Source organism: Dermacentor andersoni, chromosome 4, assembly GCF_023375885.2.
Source record: "Dermacentor andersoni chromosome 4, qqDerAnde1_hic_scaffold, whole genome shotgun sequence".
Taxonomy (NCBI): domain Eukaryota; kingdom Metazoa; phylum Arthropoda; class Arachnida; order Ixodida; family Ixodidae; genus Dermacentor; species Dermacentor andersoni.
The window spans coordinates 36,756,063-36,769,245 of NC_092817.1; the positions used below are offsets into that span (position 1 = coordinate 36,756,063).

General features: G+C 46.8%; 1 protein-coding gene across 2 annotated transcripts in view; it reads right to left on the reverse strand.

Moving 5' to 3' along the window:
* Positions 1 to 12,406, reverse strand: part of LOC126536939 (carbonic anhydrase-related protein 10-like) — a 122,328-nt gene extending 109,922 nt beyond the window's left edge. For both annotated transcript variants that reach the window (XM_050184010.3, XM_050184009.3), the window contains exon 1: positions 12,295 to 12,406. In XM_050184010.3, coding sequence (XP_050039967.1) covers positions 12,295 to 12,370 — 76 coding nt within the window. In that variant the 5' untranslated portion in view covers positions 12,371 to 12,406. The remainder of the gene's footprint in view (positions 1 to 12,294) is intronic.
* Between the last annotated feature and the right edge of the window lie 777 nt (positions 12,407 to 13,183).

A 13,183-nucleotide genomic window follows, 5' to 3' on the forward strand; every position in this document is an offset into this window, starting at 1 on the left:
GCTCTATAGTGTACGCGCTTTGTTAGTGCTCGTCCCGCTTTCTCTCTATCCCCCCTCCACTCTCTTTCTCTTTTTATCCCCCTTAACCCTTCCCCCCGTGCAGGCAATCGGAACTACCTCTGGTTAATCTCCCTGCCTTCCTCTGTATTCTCCCTCCCTCCCTCCCTCCCTCCCACCCTCCCTCTCTCTCTCTAACCTTACAGGAAGTTATGGACAGTGACGTATAACAACGCGTCAAGAAAGCACATCTTTCTTTGTGTCCTGTGTACTGCGTAGACAAACAGCAGTGGCGCACGCAAGATGACGTTTACCGTCAACCGGCCACTCTCGTATTGCACTAAGCACTGAATAAATTAAACCTTCGCCGTCAACATCACCGCTCATTATCGTCAATCAAAGCAACCAGTATAGAAAGATTCGCTTACATCGATTCCCACTGTGCGTGAGATTCACATTGTTTTCGTTTCCTTTTTTTTGGGGGGGAGTAGGGTTCCATTTATAGAGACACGACCAAATTTTGTATCACAGGTTTGCAGCGCGAAACAGGGCAGAGGATGATAAAAGGCAAATGCGAGCACTAACTATCAACTAAGGTTTATTGTGATATGCCTGGTATTGTGCATAATGCGAAATTAACCACACTGAACTCATTGCGAATACAAGAAAAATACGGCTGTCTGCTCGTCTCACTAACTCTGGGTGATACAGTCCAGCCCACTTATAACAGCCGCAGATATAACGAACGCTCGCTTAGTACGAACGAGGGCGGTGCTACCGTCAAAATATATATTGGGGCAATGGCACAGTGTCTCACATAGAACGAACTGTTGTGGCCTCAACACTCGGTTAGAGCGAACGCGAAGCTGTCGGGCCCCTGTAGTTGACCGAGCCGGCGGTGTTTGGTGCGGTTTCGCTGGACTGCGAACCCGCGGCAGGCGAAAGAAAATTGCTTCCGCAAGGCGGGTTTTATGGGCCCAGGCACCGAGGACGCCATAGATCACCCACCGGAAGGCCGGTCGCACGAGGACTTGTGGCAACGCATCGTTGATACGCAGTTGACCGGACCTGACGTTGCTTGGGACGATTTCGTTTCTGCTGATGACGACGCCGACATTACGGAGCCATGCATTGACGAAGCTATTGTGCGTGAAGTGCGAGCCCTTCCTGACTGTCCAGAGACCGACGAGGACGATGACGAGGATGCTGCTCTACCGCCGGTTGCTTTGAACGCTTCAACCGCGATCGGTTACATCGCGTCGCTTAAGGAACTCGTGTGCAGCAGAGGCCTTGGCGATGAACATATTACCGCGCTGGAAAAATTAGAAACGGCAGTGATGTGATCAGCTTTGAAGAAGCAGACATGCATCACGGACTTTTTTCAAAAATAAAGTGAACTTTCGTCTCGCTTGCTCTTTTTTCCCGAATTATAGGTGGTCCACTTAGTACGAACTTTGGATACAACGAACAAATGCCACGTGACGGTCAAGTTCGTTATATGTGGGCTGGACTGTATAGCGAAGGCTAGGGCTTGTGTCAGCCAATGAGTGACAAGAACTGGCTCCTTGTTCTAGAGATGGAACGAGAGTTCGGAGGGACAAATAGCTGAGCAGTTGGTACCAGGTTGAGGAAGTTCGCGGTGTTTTCCTTCTCCTTCTTTGTGCCTGCGTTTCGCACGCCTGCTCTTCTGTACTTGAACTTGAACATACTATCGATCAGCATCTACTTTATTGAATTAAACGCTTTCTTTCTAACAGAACGCAGTGCGTAACAGCTAATAGCTTTTGTTCAAGTCCTTCTCCTGTAACATCTGGCGTACCGCAAAGGGTTGGTTCTTGCACTGCTTCTTCTTTTAATATCTAATAATGACCTTGCTAATTGCTTGACATTTTCGTCGATTAAACTATGTGCGGGTGACTGTGTCTCATATAAGAAATATAACTGAAATGTTTGACTGTGATCAGCTGCAATAGGATATTGACCATATATTGAAATAGTATTTAAGATGACATGTGAATAATAATATACAGAAATGTAAAGTCATGCAAATATCTCGTCTTTCTCACATCAGCGCTGCGCGCAACCATAATCTTAATGTTTTTTTTTCAGTTACCTGCAAAGATCTACAAGTACCTTGGTCTTCAGATGACTAACAGCCTCTCATGGCACTCCCACATCAAACAATAACCTAACATCGCCAAACGATTCTTCGTTATCTGGGCCGAAATTGTAGCTCTGCACCGACTTCCCTTAAGCTACAACTATTACAAAACACTCGTTAGCTCAAACTTAGAGTACGCCTCTGCCATTTGGGGCCCCGGCCAACTCACTCGTGTTAAAACACATGAAAGCATTCAGAATCGAGCCACACGTTTCATTCTATCCAATTACTGGTGTCAGGCCAGCGTCCCCTCGATGAATACCACGTTAAATATACCCGATCTTTCAATGCGTCGTTATGAAGAGACCTCTGCCTCTTTCATAAAGTTTATCATTATAATCCTTCTTTGAAAGAAACCATTTTTTTCGCCCCCTACCTAGATTTCATCTAGGTCAGACCAAAGCTGTACGGTAAGAGCGCTTGCTTGTCGTAGAAATTGTTTACCGAATCTTTCTTCCCCATTACAAGCGTCGACTGCAACCACCTTCCTGCTTCCATCGCTTTTATAACAAATGCAAGCAACTTCAAATCTGCTGCTAACCATATCTTGTTAACTTTATTACACATGTATTTCTTTTTTAACCGCACCTCTTTGTAAAGCCTTCGCGTGCCTTGAGAGTACTTGGATTAAATAGATTATAAGCAGAGTATGGTTCGCGATTTCTTTGCATCCACTTCATAGTCGCTGACTCGCGGTGTTACATGATGCGGGCTCCTTTGGTCTTCGTTTGTAGCTCTTGTTGTGCTATTTTCCAGCTCCAGGAGGAGTCAAAAGGACAGACAAGACAGAGCGCTGTCTTGTCCTGTCTTTCCGGTTGTTTCATCTTGGAACTGGAAAATAGCAACATGTGAAAGCGACTAGCACAACAGTACAATCTTGTGGCCGCTGCCTGTTGCTGTTGACATCCAGTAACAAATAACAATGATATCGCGCCTGTTTATAATATCGCAACATATTTACGGCTTCGCCACGATAACAGCTCGACGATCTACAAACAGCCGATTTCTTTTAATATAAAGAAGACGCTCATGTTAACTTATTCAATGATCCAGTTACCGATTGTAGTCCTGCTGTGAGTGCTACCTTACGCGCGCAGTGCTCACTCCATCCCACTTTTCGTCTTTCTGCTTTCCCTTACCCTCAGTGTAGGATATACCAAACTGAACGCCAGTCTGGTTGACCTCCCTTGCATTTCCTCTCCTTGCTGCTCAAAGCAACATCTCATCAACGCAACACAGGTGCTATGAAAGACGTCTTAGTGGATGACTCCGGATTAACTTGCTTTCTGAGGCACTTTATTGACTTACGGCCACTACACTCGACGAAAGCACTTTTCATTTGACAGTTGTATAAATATACAAATAGAGCAAGTAAATATTTCTACCAACTTGGCTTCTATATATATATATATATATATATATATATATATATATATATAGCCACTGCGGCTAGTTGAAGCTTTGCTGGAACAAGAGTCAGACCTTCTAAAGATGCTAGCTAGCCTTGTTAGAGCACAGAAGACTACGTCGCTGTGCGATCCTTTTGATGTTGTGCAACGCACGCCGCAGACAGAAAATTAGGGAAAAATTGTCTTTTGATTTAGGTTGTTCATTGATCGGTCGCCTTGCTATAGGCTTCCTAACCAGGCTCAGATTTTTTTTCTCCGCTTTAGATAGAAGGACGTGTTCTAGATGTATTTAAAAAGTCTCAGCTTCCTGTGAAAGATCACTGCCGCAAGCTTTCAGTGAACGCACCTTTCAGATCTTTAGGCTTACAACTGCTTTTATCTATCGATCGCATATACCGGGGGCTACACACGCAAGGTTAAGAAAGTTAATTTGATTCCGGTTAACTCGGCTCGTATTGGACACGTCAGGCATAGTATTCTTAATATGTACACCCGGTCACAAAAGTTTACGCACCACGGGATCTCAGAAAATGTTCAATTCCCGAGCAGCCTGCCAGTAAAACTGTATACGACGATGCTGTTAGCATATTCCAGACGAGGCCCGAAATGCAAATACCAGCGTGCGTTGTGAAGTTGCGGTGATATTCAGCTTTTTCTCATATTTCATGGTCCGTAATATTTTGTGGCCAGGTGTACATCATGAACGCGGTCGATTAGTCATGTCCGCACCAAGCACAACAGCGAATTTCGGCAACTGATTGAGCGTGTAAATGCGACAGGCTACAAAGAACACGCTCTTGTCTCTGTGCCGAAGAAAAAGTTGAACATTATCAGAAAGTCAACAGCAAGACAACTGATCAAGGAAAAAGCTAAAACGATAGAAAAATTGGTCGTAATTCCCTACGCGCATCATGTATCTCATAGTATAAAAAAATCGCAGAGCGACCACATGTAAAGCTAGTTTTTTCTGTCACAGTGAAAGCAACTTAAAGGCCACTGCAGAGTGACCAGCCATTGTCCCCGCAAAGCTTCAGTTTGCGTAAAAAATCTGTAAAAACAGCGCTAGCTACTGGACCACAGGTAGGCGAGCAACGCAGACGCTGAATATTTTCGGTGGTTTATTGATAATTAGGACATATATACACATGAAAAAAGGCGGGAAGGTATTACAGTTTATCCGTATGAATTAAACCACCTGACTATAGTCAGCACCTGTGTTATTAATCTTCATGTTGCCCTGCAATACAGCTGTTGACGCAAGCTGACTTCTATAAACTGCAGCCCAAACAACTGGTCCAACTTCTCGTTCTTGTCCAGTTTGCAATGTCAACCACGCGAGCCTATTTGTCAAGCGTCAGTAGGTAGGGGACCGAATGACCACTTCATAATGATCAGAAAGGCTGCGGCAGTGTCTGAACAAGGTTACCTAAGGTATGAGGGCCGTCTCGCATTCCAGGGTCAACACCACAAATGCAGCCCGAACATTGGCGCATGCGCAGTAATAGCAAGACGTTCCTGTAAAGTTGTCCGTTGGATAATTGAAGTGAGAAGGATCGTTGAAGCGGGCGAGCGCCGCATGTGCGTTACATCAATTTCGTTATCGTCTAAAGAGACGCCACACCTGGAGGTGACTGCGCATTGAATCTCCAGCACCAAAATCACCTGCACTTATAGCCTCTGTAATCTTTATTAAAGTTGTTGGTAGTGGCGCTTCGTGTATGTGTCATGCTGTCTGTGTCGTCGTCCATTCTTCCTTATGCATGAATACCTGTACCGCGCTTATTGGTATCGCTGACAGTGCTGCCTACGATGTTTGCAGTTTATACGGAGCCATGGGCCACGGAATGTGCCATTTCCTTCAGTTTTAAAGATCAGAGACAATCATTCATTTACGCTGCGACAATTGTACGACTCCGACCGATGACAGAGGCGGAGGTTGAGGGATTCATTAATTAATTATTGATTAGAAACTTCGGCAAAAAATACACTGTCACTGGCTTCTCCATAACACTAGATTGCTAAATGAATGATGGGCAGGATAGGTACAATATTTCAACTGTGACTTTGTTGCTCGTGAGATATCAAAAGTGTTCATAGGTTAAAGTCAGTACCTTTGACTATACAGGGTCGTTTAGTTCTGTTTCCGTACGAGTCTACTCAGTTTTGCCGCTTTATAGCCCTGTGCACTCCTCCCCATCCCCACCGCCCTCTGAAAGGTGTACGGTGGCAAACCGGACGCATAACTGGGGTTAACACCCAGTGGCATACCCGGAAGTTTTTTTCGGGGAGGAGGGGACGCACTTACTTCACCGGGGACGGGAAAGTGGAAGTGGGTAGCGGGCTGGGAACGCCGCAAACTAAGGCAAACATTTCGGGGAGGTAGTGGGAGGGGGGGGGGGGGGGGGGTGAGGGAACGTGGTTTGGTGTAGCACTCCCTGACTCCGCCACTGCTAACGTCCATTAATATTCCAGCTGCAGGTCCTTTGGGCTCTGTCAAATCGTCTAGACCGAAGACTATTTACAGATGCAAAGGTTATTGAACACTGGCCTCGTGCATTGCGAGGTACAGAAAGCAACGTGGGCATTGCTGTAATTTTTGAACTAGACTAGCCCTAATGACAAATTTGTAGACGTTCCGTGCAGCCTCGCGTGTGCGCCAACCAACACATTTGCTCCTTCCTTCCCTCCCTCACTCCTTTCCTCTCTATTTCCCCTTTTTCATCGGGCGGCAAACGCGACGTGCATTTCGTAGACTTACATGGTTTTCCTTTACTCCCTCTCAACCATTCTCTCTTTCAATGAGCATGCTTGCTTTTAGGAACTACTGCTTGATTGATTCGTGGTGACCGCGCTACAACTCTTATCGTGCCAGACAGGGTCCGGACCACTGTCGAGCTTATTCCTCAAGTTTTCAGTTTCAGCTTCAAAGAAATATCGATAATCGCATTTACTCACAACCCATGCAGGACGCGGCCCGTGTTGGGCGAGCAATCCTTTGTCAACACGTGAGAGTATTCACGACAACGCTTTCTTCGTTACGCGCATAAGTTCGGCGATGGATTCATCCACGGTAAAGCGCGGCGAAATTGCGTGCGCAACGAGCCGGCCAAACTCCATCCGCCGTGAAGTGAGCTTGCGAAGCGAAGTCCTAGTTTCGATCAGTCGCATCATAGTAAAAGGTCCACGCTCGACGGGTTGGTGGAACGAGCAGCTCGCGTGCGCGTCCTGGGTTCAGTCCTTTACCAAAGCTCCGCATCTTTCGAGTTAAAGATTAGCGCATAGCCTTTCTTTTTTTCTTCGCCCCCCCCCCCTCCCCTTGCACTGTAGTGCCGGCCATGTGTAGGCGTGCATATTTGTCGCGGGGACGCGCGACACGAGTCTGGACCTACGTAAGCGGAACGACAGTGACCGTGTTGCTCAGCGAAGAGCGGTCTGAGCAATGAGCCGCAAGTTCACTTTTTTCAAGCTATGCGCGCATTCAAGTTGACGTATCGTATCGTATCGTATTATAACGCATCGAAGCTGAGCTGTGGACAATGACAGACGCCGCATTGAAGGTCTTGGAAAAGTTCTGACCACCTCGGTTACTATAGCGTGCACCTAATCCGAAACGCCCGAGACGTTTTGGCATTAGGCTCTTACTGAAATGCAGGACTCTGCACCGAGAAACAGAAAACTACAGTCACCGAATCACCACGATGGGTGTACATACATATTTTCATACTCCAGTTTATTTATTTATTATGGTCATTAAATTCTGGGGTTTTAGACGTCAAGACTACGACATGATTATGAGAGTGAGGAAATACGCATTAATTTTGACCAGCTGGGGCTTTTTTTTTTTACCTGCACCTAAATCTAAGTACACGGGTGTTTTTCACATTTCGTCCCGATCTGAATGTGACCGCCGCGGCCGGAAATCGGACCCGGGACCTCATGCTTAGCAGTGAAACACGCCGCAGCCACTAAGCCTTACCGCGACGGGTTCACGTCCCTATGCACAACCATGTGCAGTCACGTGCAATATGACCTACAACGCCGGTGCCCGTGACCGAAGGGCTCCGAGACTGTACGGCTGTGCAGACACAGGGTAAGTTCCAGACCTGAACACAGCTTCAATTAGTGGTATTTATTAAACCGCTCTCTCGCATGTCAGAGCCACCGCGCATCCCTGGAGCCCCTTCGACCACGAACAAGGATGTTCGTTATTATCGTTAGATAATAACGTGTTCGTTATGTTCGTTAGGTATTATCGAACGTGAGGACACAGGGTCTCCTTGTGTGGATAGTTTCTATGTCCAAAATCTAACGCTCGTTTCAGCTCGTTCGTACGTATATTTTCAAAGAAGATACGACGGTGTGCTCGTGCTCAGTCTCTGTTGTTTTCCTTTCTCCTCATCTTTGAGCCCTATTACTCTCCTTTCTCGGCTCAGGGTAGCGAACTGGAGGCAATCTGTGATAAAGTTACTGCCTTCTGTTTTGTCTTATCTCTCTCTCTCGCTCTCTCTGCCCTTTCCTGCCGTTTTATCCTGGGTGAGACGCGAAACCTTATGTACCTACGCAAACTGACATTCTCGACTACGATATCGGACGATGGTTTGCACAAGGGTTATTTATTTCTCGGAGGACGTGTTTCACGCGTAGTTTCATAGACTTTTAAATAAGCTTGTCTATCTCTAACATGTCACCTGTATACGTGTCAAGGATGTCGCCACAGCTGTGTGCTCAAACACTCTAATCTATGTATAGGAAGAGACGCTCATCCACAGGCGGTAGAACACAAGCCTTCCCGACATGTATAGCTATTGCCATTACACGCGGAGTGTAAAACCCTGAAGCTGTACTGAAGGCAAGTTGCGAGCAGGATCAATAGAATCAGTACTTGTTCAAAGCGTGAGCTTTCTTTATTTTACATTATCCTCGTCTTACGCATGTACGAATAATTTGTTTGCATACCTGGTAAAATTCTACGGCGATAGCTGTTATAACAAATTCCTTGCTGAATTTGCAGCGGCACGGTATACGTCCTGACTGTACGACATCGTCGTAGTAGCTCACCGATAATGATCGTCGTCATCACGTTTTCGTGCCAATGGTAAAATGAGAATTTGCAAAAGGTTGACATCGGCATCGCACCTGGAACCTTAGCTTCCGAAATTTTATGCTCCATCCGACGTGCCTACAAGAGATCGGCGATTTGCCAGTGGTGCCTCGCAAGCAAGCGGTTGCGTGTCGTGTTGTGGTGCCCGAGACGATAGTAAAGCAATGTCGAGATGAAAGCAATCATGAGAAGCAGCTATGAATTAGAAGTGAAAGGTAGAGTAAGTAATAGAGAGACGCAAAGCGGTAGTTCTTCAGAGCAGACTGTTCGTGAGTCGGTTCTAATGTTTTCTGCTGCTTGTTACCATGCGAAACCGTCTGCGTCTTACTAGGCGCAATAATGCCCTGAACTATAGCAATCACTGCTTCTCACGTTGACCAGTAGCACCGCATCCTATTTTTTACGCTGTCTTTCTACATCATTTATAGCTTTCTTTTTATAGATGAGCTGTACTTTGTTGCATTTTTTAATGTATTTATTGTTTATTTCGGTACCTTCAAGGCTCCAGCTGGATGTCACAGAATGGAGTGAAAATAGAAAGGGTTTTAGTCATAATACAGCAAAAAGAAAACATCATGAAAAACAGCAATAAAAAGCACAAGTTTACACGAAACGCAAGAACACAACAGGTAACCAGGCAGATTATTCAAATACGTAGTTTTGCGTGGTGGTTTTAAACAAAACAAGTGTCAGAAATATCGGCAACAGAGGTCGGCAGGTGGTTCCAATCGCTGGCCGTCTCTGGTATAAATGAGTAAAAATGCGCATTCGTCCGGCAGTATGGAAGGAGTACCTCATGGCAATGATCTGTGCGAGGTGATATGAATTATGGCTCAGAAGGAAGATCCCTTTTTAGTTGGTGATTATGGTAATAAATCTTGTGAAAAAATAGCAATCGGGACAGTTTTCTACGAAGGGAAAGACTGGGAAGGCTCAAGGTACTTTTCATTGCAGTTACGCTAGCAGTGCGAGTGAAGTTATGCAATATAAAACGGGCGCTGCGATTGTGTACCGATTCTAGTTGATTATTAAGGGTTTCGAGGCCCAGGTGCCATGCCGAGCTTGCCTACTATAGTTTATATCGCACTAGAGTTTTGTAATGTAGTAGCTTTAATGAAGATGGAGCCATAGCAAAGTTACGCCGGAAGTAACCAAGCATTGTTAACAATATGATCGACGTGAACTTGCCATGAAAGATTATCAGTTATATCAACCCCTAAATATTTATACGACGTTACTTGTTCAAGTATGTCGCGGCGCACTCGCTAGAAAACAACGGACTTCCGTGTTAACCGATGACGTTAGGCTTACAGTAATCTTTTCAAAGAAAGCATCCGCGTCAAGCGCTAGGCTTTCCTTTTATCCTGTTTGGCTGCGATGTCCCGGCGTTCTCGTTAAAACATCTGACTTCCGGCGTTTACTCGGGAGTCCGGCCTTCACCTAACTCTCGTCTTCAGTTATCGTGTCAAACGCCCGCGTTCGAGTCAAGCGCTGACTTTACAGACGTCTCTTCCTCGGCTCGACCATTCTTGTCACGGCGTGCTGTGTTTTGCGATAAAGCGGCTTCATTCGCACGTGGCCAAAGAACTGTTCGCACCGCCCCCCCCCCCCCCCCCCCCCCCCGGCGACGGGCGTGGAAACAATACGGGACGCCCAGGCTGCTCCGAAAGCGAAGCTTATAGGGGACGTCGTTGCGCAAGAGCTCTGGCTACAGCGCGGCTTCCGGCGCACGCGTCAGCGCTTCCGGTGCGCTCAGCCCTGTCAACCTGTCGTGCGCGCCAACGCGATGGCCCGTTCGCTCGACAAAGCGCTCATCCATCCTTCTCGGAGGCAATCTGTTGCGCTTCGCGTGCCACCGTCGGTCACTCCCGCGCGGCAGTATGGCGGGGGAAAAAAAAAGAGGGGGGGGGGGGAAGCGAGCGAGTGCTCTTCTCTGCGTCGGTACCACAATTTGTCACTCGCTCATTTGCTTCAGTCCGCGCAGTGCGAGCACGGCAGTGTGCGTTGAACGCACAAACTGTATTCCGTTTATGAAATGGGGTGCACCTTAAAGAGGTCCAGGCGGTTGAAATTATTCCATAGTCTCCTGCTACTGGCCTGCCTCGCAATCATATCGTGGTTTTGGGCCATAATATCCCAGAATTTAATTATTTTTTTAATGAGATAGAAGTCGGTAACCTATCCACTGTAGAACTAAAGCTAAACTGAAGAACAGACTGGACGACAGCAGTGTGGATTAGAGAGAAAACTTGAGTGGCCTGGAGAGATGGAAAGCGAGTAAAGGCGGGGTGGTCAGCCAGGCGAGCGCCTGGTTTGCTACCCTATGCTGGGGGTGAGTGAAATTTGAATGGATATTCTACTTAAGATCAAGAAGATGAAGCGTATTTGGAGAAGCCACGTAATTCGCAGAACTGATAACAACTAGTGGTCTTCTAGAATAACAGAACAGGTGACAATGGGCGGTAAACGCACTTGCAGAGGGCAAAAAAATTAAGCGGCGTGAATAGATTAGGAAAACTGCAGGCATGGAATGGCGTCAGCTGACTCAGAAATGAAATAATTGGAAATCGCTGGGAGAGGCCTTCGTCCTGCAGTTGACATAAATTGGGCTGACGATGACGATGATCATTCGGAGTACCGAAGAGACCGCGATGAATTTACTTGCGATGCATGCGTTCTACTGACACAAGCCGAAAGTTATCATGCCATGGTAGTTAGATAACTGCAACGCTTTCTTGCTTTATGCTGGAATAACAAGGAAGGATCCTAACTAAACGTTTGAAGTTCGTTCTATTAAAGATGAAACTGAGACAGTGGATTCTATCTAAATGCTTGAAGTTCATTCTGTTAGAGATGAACACGAGACAGGGGAACAAGAAACTCCCAACTTCCTCTGTTGAGCGCATACGGACTAAGCTTATCACACACACACAAAACATAATAATAGTAAACTATTATTTCAAGTTCTTTCAATTAGATGGTTGGATGGAAAAGCTTTACTATAGAAATTTATGGCCTGCTGATTTATGTTAGAAATGTACGCAAGTTTGTGAAACAAGCTTTCCAGCTCCGCTTTTTAGCCGAGACAGAACAAGTTTATTGGACAACAACGATGAACAAATGTTTGAAGTCATTTCTGTCAACCATGAGCCTGAGATTAAGAAAACTAATTCCACCGAAATCAGAAAAGCCGAGGAAGCTTTATGTAAAGGGAAGTTTTTTTCTCACTGTCTGAATGTTAGAAACAAATCGGTACAGTTTCGTAGAGCGACTGCACCGGATGGTGCTAGGTGCACCGGGTTCGATCCCCGAAGCAGGATGAATTCTTCTTCAACGTCTAAGTTTCCTTTCAGGACAACGCACACAAATTTTTCTTGCAGCTCCTCGGTACTTTTAGGTGGATGCCATTTTTTTTCTTCGTGTACACAAGATCGTGGAACAGACTGCCAAGCTTCACTATATAGCGCAGACAAATTTACACGCACTTTGTGAAGCTTAAAAATATTTAAAGATGACTATGTCTTCTCTGTACGTGCTAGTTATGTGATCAGCAATAAGTGCCCCCGCGTTTACGTAAGGGCCCACCGTGGGCGACACGAAGCAGATAAAATCGGGGCGCCTCTCACCGGGCAGCAGAGAAGCGAGGCATCCGAAGAGCAGCAGCATCAGCAGCACGGGGGGCTCCGTCGTCGTCGTCTCCATCGGCGGAGGCCCTCATGGCAGGCCGGCCGGAACGCGTGTGCCCACATCGCGGCCGCCGAGACCCCTCCTCTCCGGCCGCGGCGGTTGTACCACGTGACCGGCAGCGCCGCCTCTCACGGCAGCGCCCCTGGCGGGACGCGCGGACCACGTGCTTCCACCCACGGCACGTGCTACTGTTTCCATGACCGCATGCGCTCGTGCAGTGAGCATCGGCGCTATGGTGAAGCTATTGAATTGGCGTTTGTAGCGGCTCCGGTTATTCTCCTTCTGTTCACTTTTCAGCGGCTCTTCTTGATTCTAGTTTCTTAGAGCATGCCCACACTGAATGTAACAGGATGCGCAAGGGAGGGTGGCATTTTTTTCCTGCATATCATCACCCGACGTGAGACTCGGTTCTACTATGCCTTTCTGCTGCCGAGCATGAGGTCGCGGGTTCGGTTACTGGCCGAGCCGACCACATGCAATGGGGGTGAAACCCAAAAGCTTTATGCCCAAAAAATTTTATGCGCATGTTAATGATGGTGTAAGCTGATTCGAAGCCTCCCCCTCCGGGCTTCTCTCACATTCCACGTAAACCTTTGCGGACGTAAAACCAATCAATCAATCAATCAATCAATCAATCAATCAATCAATCAATCAATCAATCAATCAATCAATCAATCAATCAATCAATCAATCAGCTAGTCACTCGTACCAAGGCACCCCGTTCAACCATTGGGCCCCTGCAGAGGATGCACGCCCGCAGTAGTGGTACTTACGAGGTGAAAACAACCTTAAGAACGCGTGTTTGCTTGGCGTTTAAACTCGGCTTCG